The sequence below is a fragment of the Motacilla alba genome, chromosome 1A (genome assembly GCF_015832195.1).
Source record: "Motacilla alba alba isolate MOTALB_02 chromosome 1A, Motacilla_alba_V1.0_pri, whole genome shotgun sequence".
NCBI classification, from domain to species: domain Eukaryota; kingdom Metazoa; phylum Chordata; class Aves; order Passeriformes; family Motacillidae; genus Motacilla; species Motacilla alba.
This window is the reverse complement of record NC_052031.1, coordinates 53,277,368-53,292,940: the sequence shown is the minus strand read 5'-3', so window position 1 is coordinate 53,292,940 and position 15,573 is coordinate 53,277,368. Positions and strand designations below refer to the sequence as shown.

Genomic DNA, 15,573 nt, shown 5'->3' with positions numbered 1-15,573 from the left:
TAAGTGAACATGTTTCTCTGTAATATGGTCTTTTCCAGAGTGTTTGTGTCAATTGTGTGAACCTGTAAAGGGTGTAGGCTGACAGCTTCTACCACTAGCTAAAGCCAGATTTTTCAAATTCTCTTCTGGAAACATGTGAAATCACTGCATGAAAAGATGCAAGCCTAGTACCTGTGAACAGACCTATGTAATAGATCTTCAAAAAGGTGAAGAACTTCACCAGTTTTAGCATGACCTCTCCCAGAAAAATGATAAGTTCAAGTTTTACCTGAACCAGGCAGAATATTTATAACGCCCTTAGGAAATCCAGCTTTAGCTGAGAGTTCTGCAAACTTCAAGGAAGTCAGTGGTGTGACCTAAGTAGAAACATTTAGATTAGGTCTCCTGTTTTAAACAAATGGATGGTGATACCTTTTACATTCAATACATCTTAGTTTTGATAAAATATTCACCTTCTTACAGTACTGGCATAGTAGAACTGATGGCTTCTTACAGAAAATAATTAATTCTTGAAAATAAAATTAGCACCAGAGCAGAATTGGAGTCAATCAATACTTTGTATCGCCATGGCAATTTGTATTATTACAAGTGCACTTTCAAATATATGACACAGTCAACATATGACAGATCATCCTTTGGGTGAAATCTGCTATATTGCCTAAATCATTCTGCCTGAACAGGGGCATCTTGGCCATCTGCACATTTCTTTTTGCTCTTACCTGAGCTGGTTTGAGTACAAGGGTATTGCCTGCAGCCAAGCACGCTGCACTCTTCCATGCAAGCATCATCAGTGGGTAGTTCCAGGGGATAATAATAGCACAGACACTTCAGGTAGGGAAAAACAGGAAAAGATGACATATTTGATGGCAGCTTTTCAATGGCTTTTCTGCATGTCAAATCTCTCACTTAGAAGAAAAAGTGATACTCACCCGATTGGCTCTTTCTTGGTGAATGTTAGATTACGGTTTGGCCGGGCCTGGTTAATTGGAATTGTAGCACCCTAAGAGACAGAGGAGGGACAAATCTTCATACTGATTTATAATTTTTATTACAAATATATTTGCCGTGTAAGTATGTTTCAGAAAGCTACAGAGTAGGCTTCAAAACCACAAGCATTTTTGCATGAGGGAAAGGGGAACAGATGCTTCCACTGTATGATCTTCTACTGTGGATATTGTAATCAGGTCCTGATTGTCAGCTGGGTGAAATAACAGCACAGATTAAAAAAAGTATGGGAGAACATAAAGCAAGAGTCTGATGAACAAAAAATAAGCTGGATGATATTCTTGATTGGTCTTATATATACTGGAAGAAATTATCTTGAACGTGTGCCACATGTTCTGCCATCACACAAACTCACCAGCCTTGGTCAGACTGCAGCAAAGCACAAGTCTCTGCACTTACCTGCTTAATAAGCACAGTGACATTCTGCCCCATGAATAACTAAGAGCTGACCAAGCAAGTATATCCACTGTGACACCTCAGCTGATTTCTTCGCTATTTAGAGCCACATTCTAAATCCATATTCTCCAGCTGGAGGTGGACTTTCCTTTTGTATTAACAGGCAGACCCATTCTAGATAAAATTCTAATTTTGCTTTAGTTTTTGATTCCTCAGTAACTTTTTCTTTTTACTACTTTTTGGCACTGTTTCAGAAGAATAACAAAAAAGGAGTGTAGAGAAGCACTGCCATTGATAATTTCCTTTACATATTCACTTGCCTGAATTTTGTCACACCATCCAGCAAAGTATCTGAATGTTTGCACAGACATTCCAATATGAGTCTTCAGAGCTAAAGTGTAGACAGCTCCTGAGTCAATAGACTCTATTGTTGCTAACTCCTCTTGATGTTCTTCCATCAGGTCTGCAAGTCTTTAATAAAAATGTTTAAAAACCACATTAAAGGAAATGACATCTGAAATTATATTAGGTGTGGCAAAGAAGCATAATAGAAATAGCATTCCCACTAAATTTGGAGGTGGAGACACTGCTCCTTAATCTCAGCGAAGGATTGAACAATTGCCCATTACTCTGCAAATGTCTTCACACTGGCTGTAGTAGAAACTGAATGAAGACATGAACTATGCAAACTTACTTAAGATGTAAGTAGGACCGCAGTATTACTAAATTGATAATAACTGTCAGTGTCTCAAAAATACACCTGCACAGATTGATTCCTGTACTTATGAGGCACTACTGTTAGTTTAGTAATCCCCTGTTCAGGTCTGTTTGCGTCAATGGATTTTCACATTCAGTCTTTCACACTGTCTCATATGCATTAATGTTTTTCTTCAGCTTCCCTCCGTGAATTGGTACTCAGATATATAATCAATGCTCCCATGTGATTATAAGAGCTTAAGAAAAGTGCAGTTGATCCTGTAGAGAGTGTTCAAAACTGGGTGTGAAACTTGTGGAATTTTTCCGTTATGTAAATTCTGGCCATTTAAAGCATTTGCATCTATGTGGAAAAATGCTCTTTAGTACCTGTTTTAAGTGTATCTTGGAGACTCAGCCACAGGTCAGGGTGTTGGCAGTGTTGTTCAAGAGAATGGATTAGGGCATGTGAAGGGCAAAGGAGAAGGTTCCATTTAAAGTGTGCTTAATATTTTCTATTAATGATTCCTTAAGACAAAGCAGCAGAGCTAGGAGCTTTAATGGCACACACATTCTCTTTGATTCAGCACTCAAAATCTCCAGTTTCAACAGAGGCCTGAGAAGAAGGGGCCTTATTTTAATTAAGGTGGTCCAGAGAGAGCTTTTATCCACTGGGAATGGTTTGCAACATAAACACTCTGTTTTATCCTAAAAAATGAGTTCCCTAAGCAAAGCTTTTAATCCAGGGATAACCAGCCCAGTGTAAGGGAACTGTATTTTCCATATAACTAATACACTTATTTTTGCAAATCTTCCAAGTCTAAAACAGAGCAGCAGTTTTCACACCTTAAAATTTTCTCTTTAGGTCAGAGTTAACTTGGTCTCTCAAGTACTCTACATTCCTGATACAAATTAAACACAAGTTTACGCATGCCTTGAATATGTGCACATTTGTGAAAAACGTAAGTGACCAGGTGTATTTAATGTTCAGTTCTGACTTGCCCATTTTCTCTTGTGATGACTACTAACTGTGCAAGAGTCCTGCAGGCCTTTTTCCATGGCCTGGTCACATACTTAATAAGATAAGCAGATTTTTTCGCTTTGCTTTCATTCTTTTTTGCTAAGATTCCTGCAATGCCTTGTAAAACGTGTGGCATTTTTTCAGGAGAAGCAACCTGAAAAAGTTGCTTCTTTACTTATGTCTGCTCATTCATTTGCATGTTTAGACCTGAAAAAACATTGAAAGCTTTTCATATAGCCCACAAAAGAGGTTTTCTTTATAGGGAAGCTCTGATGCTTCTAGTCACCTGAAGTTTGCAAGACAGTGTTCTCCCTGTGCTTGGGAGGGGCATCATACTGCATATGGAGAATCTATAATACTTGGGGTTTCTTAGCTGCCTCCTGTGTCACACTCACACTATCTAGTCCGCATTGCCATCTTTCTAAGATCACCTCTACCCCTTCAAGAATCAAAGCTCACCATTAAAATAGCATTAATTCAACAAAACCTCTGCTTATCTTCTGAACCGATAGCAACACAGCCAAAAATAAGAACCAGGCATTAACTAGACACGGTGAGACAGACACAAAAAAGAGATAAAAGTATCTCGGGTAAATGTTTGAATTAGCTTAGAAAATTCCTGCACACGACAATTCTTCCTCTACAGACCATAATCCATCTCCTGCAGTGGGTCTTTAGCCAGATGCTGGCATATGATCCTGGAAAAATCTAGCATCAGTTACAGTCTACTTCAAAATTAGTGGCAATGTAGGTGTATATTTACTGTTTGTAGTGCACATGCAGGCAGGCTTAGCACGGTCAAATCTCTGCCTACGTAACTCAGGTAGACTGTTTTTAAAGGTTAGCCTCACTTATATGGAAGGATGGGGGTTTACAAGGGACTTCTCAATCTTTGCAACAAAACTCATATAGATTAAATGAAGACATCAAGTATTTAAAATATATTTTGCTCAAATTCTTTGCTTCCATTCATAAATAATAATGAAAGGTTGGCAGCAGTGAGAGACCACAAGTTCTCTGACACAAGAAAGGTTGGCAGGCTAAGAGCTGAGGCTGGTACACTGAAATCAATTGGGGTGAAAAGATGGCTAGTCTGGATCCTCTGACAGTGGGATTATGAACATACATCACCTTCAGAAAATGTATACAACAATTCTTCAGAGAAACAAAACAAGTTTTGAGGAAAGGACACAAATGCAAGCTGTCTTGTACACACCTGTACATGAGTCGCCCTCTTTCCCTTGCATTCATCCTCCCCCATTCACCATTTTCAAAAGCCTCCTTTGCTGCTGCCACTGCCTTGTCAACATCAGCCAGTGAAGCAGAAGATACACTGGCTATTACCTGTGCAAAGGTAGCATTGTGTTAGCTCAAAAAGAAACATTGGGATAGAGAGTGTTACTCCTTCCTCCCAAACTTCTAGAGTGGGTATAAGCAAACACTTAATATCCTTGTCTGTGGCAGTTGTCATGGGAAAGCCAGGCTACAAAAAGTTTAGACTTTAGATGGCAGGATTTGGAGGACACTGCAGGGAGACAGATTCTTTAATCTTTCTTTTTTTCTTAAAAGTAAGGTGCATGGTCCCACTGGATCTCACCCTCTCCATATATAGAACCAATGTGGTATTACAAAACCAGGAAGTCTTTATGTGTGGTATCACAATCTAATATCTCAACATGCTAAAACAACTCCCACATGTTCCATTTCTAAGGAATAGAGCTTCTGTTATCATAAACCACCATAAACACACAGTATTTTATGATGATTGTGTTCTAAATACACACATTGTAAATCCTAGCACAGAATGGTTTTGACTTTCATTCCATTCTATAATGAGTTTCAGGAAAAGTATCAGAATCTGACTTTTGATGATACTGAAATTTTTGTCATTGATTTCAGGAGACTTCATTTACTCCAGAATTAAATGGACATGGACATCAGAATCACTTCTCTTATTTATAATTCACAGTTATGATTCCTTCAACCAATATTAGGTAGTTCAGGACTAAAGTGCAACAGTATGTATTTTCCTATTGAAAAGTTATTTTTCTTACTGGGAATTTAAAGGGACATTTTAGTGTCAAAATTACCCTAAGGTATCAGATTTATAAAAAAAAAAGTAAAAAAAGAAAGAAGTTCATTACTGACAGGAAATATATGAAATATCCCAAAAGAAAGACTTCTTTAGCAAATAAACTCCAGCAATTTCTGGAGTTTAGCAAAGCTAAACAAGAATGAAATCGAGGTAAAATGTTCAGCTGGGTGTGAAAAGTGATGCAATAATTGAAGTAGAAGTAGGTTATTTTTGCTTTACAGCTTGACTCAAACGGAAAAAATTGTAGAATATGCAAAATGTAAAGTAAATTGAAACTTGAAATTATTTCTAGAGGTTGCTTAATTTAGTATATTTTAAAATTAAAGTTTTAAAAATAAAATAAAGTTTTAAAACTAGCAATATTCAGGTGATGCTTCAGATTTTTTAATAGGGTAAACCAATGAAATAAACTGGTATCAATCATATTTAGAAATTACTTACTGATCCATCTGCTGGATTTATAGTGTCATATGTTTTTCCATCATCAGCATCTATAAATTTCCCATTTATGAAACATTGGTATGGCATATTCACAGTCATGTTGTTCATATTTTTTGAAACCTGGGTGAAATAAAAAAAAAATTATTTTAAAATTATAATAACTAATATTTTAATGTAGCTTAACAAGCTTTTGATATCTGCAGCCAATACCCAGACACATTTTAGCCCATAAATGTGGCTGTTAGAAGTAAAATGTAATGGAAGCCAGATACAAATATATAGACATTCGTATAACGAAGTAGTTCTTTGCTTTCCTACTGCATCAAGCAGTCTAATAAAATGCATTGTCTGCCCTCCCCTAAAACCCAGGAAAGACTAAGCAACAATGCAAAATTAAAGGCCTTACATAATCAATGACTAACTCTTCTTCTTTGTCTTCTCCTCTGAGTTTTCTGACAGCCATCTGAATAAAGTCTGCAAACTTAGTGGCCATATACACATCTTCATTCTGTAGCTGCAGTCCACAATGTTTCTGTTTGATCTCTTCTAGCATTCTAAAGATTTTGATGAAGGAGTAAGTTTAATTAAAAATTAAAGAATTCTCCAGATAATTGAATCGTTAGAAGGGCAAAAGGGATCAAAACCGGGCCTCGGTTTGTATGCATATGAATATGTGTGTGTTTCTCTGACAAGGGCACGGAAGTGATGCATTTTCCTGAAGTTTGTTGGTTTAATTGTGGATGCTATGAAAAGGAAAATGTCATTTCTGGAATACTCTCAGTAAAACTTTTAAAAATCAATTACTAGAAGATATTGATATGCAATTGGAAAATAGTATTTGGGACTACTTCAACCAAAATATGGAGGACACTGAGCTTGGTAGGTAACCAGCACAATAATAATTTTCTTTAAAAATGCTGGTTTAATATTATGGTCTGTGCTGCAAAAAGAAGGCAAATGAGGTGACCCAAGCCATGAAAAACTCAGTCCATCTTTACGCATGGGCTCAATTCTTTCTGTGAAAGGCTTCTCTTTCCTTCTGGGGAGGTCTTTGCTCAGGTTCCCAGTCAGTCCCCTGGCCTGGAGATACCTGTGGCTGCATGCAGACAGGTTTGAGTATCACCATGCTCCCCTGGGCATGATGTTCCTGAAGTTATGGGAATTTTCCTTCAGTAGAAAGAGCAGGATTACAGCAATATCTCATAACTTTGAGAGAAGAACTCTACATGTTTCCAAGGTAAGAAAGGGAATATTAAGAGTATTGGAAAACATAGAGGGATTAGTTTTTTTAACACCACTGATTTAAATGCACCATGACAACTTTTTTTCATTAACTTTGGCTTTACAATTTTCCTATTTTGAATATTCCTACCTGACAACATGCATACCTGACAACATGCATAGAGGATGCTCCAGATTTAAAGAAGTCTGAGGAATCCTCAATCACAGGAACATTGCTTAAAATTCCCTTCCAAATAGCCTAATAATACAGAAAAATAACAGAGGCAATCATGAATAATCCTCTAATAGCAAAAAGTATTTATCTAACTGTATTTTCTATAGTATTTGTGCCTACAACATATCTAATTTCAAAGGTTTCTAAAACATAAAGTTATTCTAAGAGGGTCTAAAACAGTCTAGAGACATGATGTCAGACAAGAAATTTTTCAGTATAATTAGATTATCAAAATATAGTATTTTGTCCATGGTAATTTTACCCAATCAGGCAAGAAACCTAAATGGTGTAATGCTAAAACTTTTCAGGCCCATCTTTAAAAGATGTTTTATCCCCTAAATAATAAGTTCCCATTGCATTACAGAATGTGTCATCAGTATAGGCAAGGACAGCCTGGGGCACTTTATGAATGGATTGACAGTATTTCAGGCACCTGGCCAAGGCTGATAAGTAGTTTAAGCTGCATGCATGAGATGGAGAAATAAACAGTTCAATAACTCGTAATGTAATATTTCAATTAATTATAACTGAGTTTCACAGCTAGCGGGAGTGTCATCAACTGATAATTTTCTCAGTCATTCAATAGCTCCAGGCAGCATTTAGGCTGCTGGCAAGCAGGTTCAAGGTAATCGTGAATCAGCAGCTTAAAAAATTAGTACATGAAGCTTCCTGACCTGTGCCAAAAGTTAATAACCCTGCAGCAGAATCAGCACAGGGGAAGACATCTATGATTCATTTGCTCTGGCACAAAACTTTAATGATAAATGATAATTTAATGATAATGATGAATGATAAGCCCCTGACACTACAGAGGGATGGATTTCAGGAGAAGGCAGAAAAGTTCCTCTCTGGCTATGAGAGTTTTCTGCTCCAGCTGTTCTCATCCCTCTGGCAGCCAGCCCCTTGTGTGTGGTTGTGGCAGAAGCGCACACAGGTATAGTGAGAAAACTGCTGCCTTTTGCTTTCAGAAGGCTGTTTTGAGACTCCCTGGAGCTTGTCCAACAGGCCCATTCTGAGCGCATCCTTGTGATGAACACCACCATGAAAAAAGGATTCCAAGAAATGTCCGAGCCTGCCAATGTTGAAAACCTCACTTCTATGAGGTGAAGCTCAGTTTGTTTTTCCTCACCCCACCATCATCACTTGTAGACATTTACCATTACCTGCACTCACTGTTTTTGTATCACTTGTATCTTAAAGAAAACATTGTAAAGTGAGACAAATACACCAGTGAATCCCCACCTGAATTAATGTCAATAACTAAACCTTCACCCCTATATACTTTGAGTACATTTTATCAAAAATTACTTGCATGACTAAACAAAAGATGTGCCTTGCCAAAAATAAGTATGTAATGCTTTTGTCTGAATAATATCCCACTGAAGCAGTTTAGTGAATTACTCTGATATCTTCTGCAATCTTTTTCTCTTCTTCTGTGAGTTCCAGGGCAGTTGTTTCATCAGCAGAGAAGTATTTAGATGCAGGGATCGTTTTTCCATCCTCAAATTGCAGATTTCTCACTAGTACCTGAAAAATAAGAGGATATGATTTTAAATTGCTTGGGAGGTAGCACATCCTTGGGTGAAGAGTTTTTAGGCATTAATAGGGTGATTGAAATAGTGAAATAAATGGCTGGCAGGAAAGCTGATATGATGCAGGCAATTTAGCACATGCCACTCGTACCTGTCTTTTAAATTCTCTCCGAGTAAGAACAGATTTTACTCCATATAGGAAATTACTATGGATTGAGTGAAAAGCAGAACATGAACGTCTTCTCTATAGGATGGTAGAGGAATTGATAAACTCCAAGTGAATCAGCTGTCAGTCGTTAGCACCTGGATTTATCTAGCTTGACAGTTCCACACTACTTGCCCTTCTCGCTAAAACTATTCCATCCATGCTTATGTTTGCCAGACTGAGCACTTACCATTTTCCCATCATTTCCAAAAACGACTAGACCATTCTTTGTCACAAGTCCTGGTCTTGAAGCACCTTTTATTGTCAGCTCTTGTCCAGCAGGCACTGAAGCATCAAGTAATGATGATCCATAAAAAGTAACCACCTAAAAAGAAATGTAATTAAAAACAAACAGGTTCTAAGTGTGCTGTAAAGTTCTAACAATTTTAGTGTACTGTTTTGAAGCTTTAATATAATAGAAATCAAATATAATTACCTACACATGAAAAACATGTTACAACATTTCTAGATCTTTACAACTCAGAACATGTAAAACTTTGCAAATTGCCTAAACCTGCAAAGCATCTGAGCTGTGACTATATGCATGCTGCAACCAGTGCAGGAAAGGGAGCAGCTTTTGACAGTGTATGCCCAGAGTGAGGGACCACTCACTCTATAAAACTTCACAGATTTATTTCTGCAAACTATCTGGGCCCAAATCTCCTTAAAATTAGACCCTCTGTTATTTCAGCAGCCCAGTGTTTCATTTTGCTGTCTATACTGTGATGTTGGCCACTGTACATGGGCTGTATTATACTGTAATGCATACCTGCTTCCCAAAATGGCTGGCACAGTTGGGTTCCACTCTTCATACCTTTGTACCATGTCTCTGGTTTTTTTTTTCAGACATTGTACTTATCTTTCTTCAAATTAAATGAATTCTGCTATTAAAAAACTCTTAACTACTGTGTTCTGTGTATTTCTTTAGGTGCCTGTTCTTGATACACACAAAACATAAAGTCATCAGATTAGAGCTAACTCCAGTGTAACAGCCATTTGTATTCACCTGTATGCAGATATCTTTAATTTCATAATAAAAAAGAGCCAAAAATAGAGTACAGATGAGAATAGTTTTCTGGTTTTCAGAGCATACCTGTCCATTTATTGTTGTCCATGCTCCAGGCACTTTATCATGCCCTCGAATCCAATTGTGCAAAGCTGCTGCAGGTTGGTCCCAGGAGATCTAGGAAATCAAGACATGCCAGGATGCACCACCACACCTTGCCAACCACAAACAAGATCATCTAATGCAGTAGGGATGCTTAGATAAAATAATTCTCATATGGGAATTCAATTACTCAATTAATATTTTTATCTGTTGTTTGTATGGCCTGTGTTATTTTTTGGCACTAGAAGGAAAGGTGCCAGAACTTTTTTTTTTCTAAAATCAACTGTATTTCTGGTAGAGAATTTCATATGGCTGTTGGCAAACAAAGAGAGTGATCTTGATTCGATGTTATATTCACAAGTATGGTGGCTTACTAAGAATCCACTGAAATTGCAGCTGCCTCTTAGCTGCCTGTACATGATCCCGAATAGGACACCAAGTTTCTAAATACATGTAACTGCTGAAAGGAAAATGGAACTTAACCTAGGGCTCTGTTACATGCATCCTAAGAGGTATTCCAGGAAAAAGAGGTGAGGAAACATCTCAGTTAAAATTCACATTAACTTCATATTGCTGCTACTGTAATCTGAATTAATAACTTTTCTAGTACTATGCACAAAAAAACAGTGTTACTTCACACTACCTCTGCATTTTCCTTTTTCTGGATCCCTTCATATGTTGCCCCTTCTTTAGGCTGAGGTATACGAGGGGCCTTACCATCAGCAATTAGATGTACAGCTTCCACCTACGTGAAAAAGTAAAAGATTTAATGCTAGCTTGGTTCACCTTTTTTTCTTCAGTCATACTTTGGACTGACAGCAAAATACTTTCTGCCACAAAGTGAATTGGTTTGGATTTTTTTAAACCTATTATTTCCAAACTCAAGGGACCAGTGCTGCCCTGAACAAACATGTGTGTTTCCTTGAGTCTCTTTGACAAAAGAAATAGCCTCCAGAATTTCATGAGAGTACCTAGTCACCAAACTTAGAGCAGCTGTCTGAATTATCCAGAACAAAAATGTCTCAGTATAATTGCATTCAACTTTTTCCTTTTCCTCTCTGCAAAAACTTATTTTTCTGCATTTAAATGGAGGAAAAAAAATCTCAATCTCTAAGGAGCAATGCTGAGTATTTTTTGTGCATTTTCTTTTATTCACTAAAAAAAATTACAAAAAATGACAAGCATAGAAAACCCAAAGCCAATCTATCAGAACTCTGAGCCTCAAACACCATACTGCCGTTTTTTATTTAAAATCTCACACTTAATTTTTTTGTTGCTGCTGAGCCTTTAAAAGATTTTGTCTTGTATGGAAAGACAAAAGAAAGACAAAAGACACATTCCAAACAAATTCAACTTCATGCCATCTGTGGAAACAGAATATGCTCTATCTGCTGTCAGCAACAAATATTCTGAGGTTGCATCCTCAGCTGTTGGGCAGCTGCACAGCTCAGTGCAGCTGTGCAGTCTAGGATTTGGCTGAGTATCACAATCTCTGTCTTTCCAAATGTGAACATCTTCTCTGTATTTCCTTTACTTTCAACCCCTTTTCCTCTTAAAAAGCTGGTATTTAGTACAGTTAAACGTACCATAGCCTTTATTCCTTCTGGGAAGAGAAACCGGTTATACAGGTCATCCACTGTATCATTTTGGCCAACATCACATTCTCGCTGTAGAAGTATTGGTCCAGTGTCCAAACCATCATCAGCCCAAAATATAGTAAATCCTGCTTTCTTATCTCCTTGAATTAAAGTCCTGGGCATAAAAAAATACTTACAGCAAATACAGAAAAAATTAAAGTAGTTAGGAATATCAACTCGCATGTTATACATTCATTTTCTTCAGGAAGATAGAAAAGAAAATCCTATCAATCTTTGCTATATTTTCACTGCTCACTTCACAGCCAGGAACCCACAGATTTGACACTGTTGATGTGTGGTTTCCACTAAGCAACATAGGAAATGCTGCAAGTGAACCCAGGCTGCCTCACATAGTTCACTGTGATAATTATTTTTAAAGTATTATTAATGGTAAGACAGAGTAAAAGGTGTGCAACAGTATGACAGAATTTGAAAGATGGAAGCATCTAACAGAATGTTATCTTAATAATTCATGATTGTTTACTGTAATTAGCTAAGCCTCATGGCTCATCTGTAGGTCAGCAAGGAAAGTACATTTGTCACACAGCTGAAAAGGAGTTAAAACTCAGAGTGGAAAATTATAAATATGCAACTGTTTAAGGAAAAGTTATTAACGGAATTAAGGCTTTCCAGCCAGATTCTCAGCTGCTGTGCATGAACATAGCAATGCTTACATGAGACCTGTGCTGATTTACCTCAGCTCAGAATCTGCTTCTGCATCCAAAGGGAACTTCAGCCACCTAAAATTTTGCAGTTCTCCTTTGGCATGTGTCTCAGAGTGATGGAAAATCAGACTGAAGTGTGTTTAGGGGGGAACCAGAAATGGTGAGAAAAATATTTCCTGCATGTTTTCAGCTATTTGTATGTATGCAAACTTCAATGCTATTTTAATACATATCTCATGTAGGTATTCCCTCAGCAGCCCATGTTGTAACAGGATTGTCTGAGATCTACAGGTATATACACATGAAAATTCATTATTAGTTATAAGCACTGAAATCTGCATTACTAAAATGAGTGAAGTACACTGATGTACATGTGGGATGAACAAGGGATGAACTCCAAAGACAACTAGGGAAGTTGTCAGGTATAACAGAAGTGAAAGCTTACAGAAGTTTGGCTAGCCCTCATCAGATCGTTCACACATTTAGCTGCAGCTCTTCTGGTTTTAATTATGTAAAAATTCCAAAAGAGTACTCTAGTGAGAAATGGATATCCTCAGCATGGAAAAGAAGGTTTTATAAGCAAATATCTCTGATGCTAAATAGGTGACAAGGTAAGAACTACTGTCTGCCCCCTCCTCTGTCCACCAGCTCCCTCCACAAAGGGCTGCTGGTAAAGAGTGGCAGCAGTTGGAAGAGACTGCAAAGGAAGTGAGTGAGGAACCCTCTGCACCCCAGGGCCCCTGTTTGTACCTGGTTATGTTTAGCCATGCCTAATTCTCAAAGGTTTTCTTGGGGATAAAGGGTCTGATCAGCACCAGGGCTGTAGTCACAATATGTGAAAGTAGTGATTAGAGCAAGGGGTCAGAGGGCGAAACACAAGAACAGTCAGTTCAAGGCCAAATCCTAGTTCAGTTTAAAGGCCTTGGGACAATGGCCTTTACTTGAGAAGGGCAGGAGCAAATAGATTCCTTTTGCAGAAGGAATATGCAAAATAGAACAAGACACAGTGATACAACACTGCAATACATTCCATTTCTGCAAACCTTTGCACTTGCTGAAAGAACTTACTGAAAAAGAGTTTATGTCTACACCTTCCTGTGAAATACATAGTGATGAACTTCTCCTCCATAAAAGCATCCTTTTAGAGTCCTCTAGATATGAGGTTGCACAATTTAATAACAAACTGCACGGAGTAAAAGGACCTCATTTATTTGGAAAAATCCTACTACTTATGTCTTTGCTGATTGCTCCCTGAATTTTGATTAGAATGAGCAATCATTCATTTTTCATCTTTCCATGTCTTTCATGGCTCAGCTAGTGTATGTCCTTCCCAATGACCTCTTTTTTCCAGTCTGAAGACTCCATCATTTGTCTCCAATCATGTGAAAGCTTGACCATCTTTCTTAGCCTTTTCTGAACTTAGCTAGTTCCTGTTCCAACTGAGATGCAGACAGTATTTAGATCACAGAATATTTTGAGTTGGAAAGGACCCACAAGGACCATTGAATCCAACTCTTGAATGAATGGATCCTTCCATGGAGAGTAATAACAATTACTTTAATACTGCTTATATACAGTCAGGGGGGTTTCCCCCTTGTGTCCATTGTGTAATGTTTCTTAACTTTGAATTTGACCTCTGATTTTCTTACTCTCACATTTACTCATTTACTATCACATTTACTCATTTGCACAGAAAGTGTACTCCTTATTACAGATTTAAATCAGAGTCATTGATCTAAAGTTTCCTGGCTTTCTCTTTTAGCCTTTTTAAAACTGGTATTGCTTTTGCTATTTCCCAGTCACCTGCATCAACATAACCTTAAGAAACAGAAACATTGCAAGTCATCTCAAATCTACAACTTCAAATTTGCTGAATTCCTGTGGTCCTGACTAAGAGTTTCTTATTCCTTCATCAGTTCATGAAAATGCCTTTTGCTCACAGTTCAGCTCAAGAGAATTGTTTTGACTTATTCTACACAAGGAAGGACTGTAGGATAGTAACATCCTTAAGCTCCTCCATCCTGAATACCAATACAGATTTCCTACTGTGGTATTTTGATAAAATGCCTTTGTTAAATCACACACCTCTATCACTTACATACCTCCCACCTTTAACATATTTGGAGGAATTGCTGGTATTACATTTTGTGCCTTAAAAATCTGGTTCTTTATTTCTTTTCTGGACTGTCTCACTCTCATTTTCTGCTGAGTTTATGCTATTTTACTTTACACACTTGGACACAACTGACATTTTTTGAAGTCTTTACCTCTCTAATAGTCTCCTCAACACCTCCGTTTAAGTATTTCAGCTTAGTACTTTTTCCAGGAAGGATTAAAAACAAAGCTAAGTATGCTTTTGCTTTGAATCCACAACACTGTGCATTCAGATAATCACCATGCTGCCTGTAAGATTCTTTTAAAATTGTTTCTCCATATTTAGATAATTTCTTACTGAATCTAGACACTGTGATGGTGTCATTTCTGTTGTCACAGGAGTGCCAGATTTGAGTCTATTGAGGCCATTATTGCAGTGTAATACTTTTAGGGTGAGATATGGTTTTTTTCTTGTGGGTTGTCTCTTCTACCTTCCACTCTGTGAAATCTTAGGGTCTGTATCAGACATTCCTGTGATAGTTATCAAGTGTTTGTAGGGATGAGCCACTAGGGCAGTGTTCTGCTTATGGAAACTCCAGACTGTCGTTTCTGGCATGTGAGTAAAATATATGAATGTGCAGCTCATACCACTGATCCTCCCAGTGTAACAGCTGAGCTCGCATTGGAAATAATAATGAATCACAGGTATGAAGTGCAGTTCATGTACCAAATAGTCAGCTGCTCCAGAGAAGTTCCTTCAGAGCATTTGCAAGTCAAAAGAACTGCAGACCAGCACCCTAACATGACAAACACATGGTTTTGATGCACAGAACTCACCAGTTGATTGCAGAAGCTCCTCGGTGGCGTGGTAGGATGGATGGATGGTAAATAATAGAGCCATGTTTTGGGCAGTCAATAACATCCATGGGGATAAACTGTGTACAGAATGGAAGGACATTTAACTCTGCTCCAACTGATTTGTAGGCTGCAACTACTTCCTTGATAGGCTTGCCTTTAGCTCTCCATTTGGGGAACTTAAAAACAGGAGTGCCGTCCTTCTCCGCTGCCAGGGCTGAGGGGCAAGAACAATATTTTTTTTTTCATTTTGTGTTAAAAATTCAAATCGGAGACATATTGCATGACAACTGAAGCAAATAATCAAGTATGTGGCCACAGAGTGCTCTTCTGTATGCTGTTTAAAAACCTTTGTGCTTGGATATATTTT

The 15,573-nt window shown here is 37.8% G+C and overlaps 1 protein-coding gene across 2 annotated transcripts in view; it reads right to left on the bottom strand.

Annotated features, from left to right (window-relative positions):
• ALDH1L2 (aldehyde dehydrogenase 1 family member L2) overlaps window positions 1-15,573 on the bottom strand; it is a 29,398-nt gene that overhangs the window by 5,951 nt on the left and 7,874 nt on the right. The window contains exons 3-17 of one of the 2 annotated variants that reach the window (XM_038154833.1): window positions 15,361-15,420; window positions 15,186-15,283; window positions 11,539-11,704; window positions 10,596-10,697; window positions 9,938-10,027; window positions 9,035-9,169; window positions 8,509-8,634; window positions 7,040-7,131; window positions 6,058-6,205; window positions 5,652-5,771; window positions 4,332-4,459; window positions 1,722-1,872; window positions 930-1,000; window positions 720-825; window positions 269-356 (exon numbers count right to left, since the gene is read on the bottom strand). In XM_038154833.1, coding sequence (XP_038010761.1) covers window positions 269-356; window positions 720-825; window positions 930-1,000; window positions 1,722-1,872; window positions 4,332-4,459; window positions 5,652-5,771; window positions 6,058-6,205; window positions 7,040-7,131; window positions 8,509-8,634; window positions 9,035-9,169; window positions 9,938-10,027; window positions 10,596-10,697; window positions 11,539-11,704; window positions 15,186-15,283; window positions 15,361-15,420 — 1,681 coding nt within the window. Of the gene's footprint in view, window positions 1-268; window positions 357-719; window positions 826-929; window positions 1,001-1,721; window positions 1,873-4,331; window positions 4,460-5,651; window positions 5,772-6,057; window positions 6,206-7,039; window positions 7,132-8,508; window positions 8,635-9,034; window positions 9,170-9,937; window positions 10,028-10,595; window positions 10,698-11,538; window positions 11,705-15,185; window positions 15,421-15,573 lie in introns of both variants that reach the window. The other variant, XM_038154834.1, reaches the window with a different exon arrangement.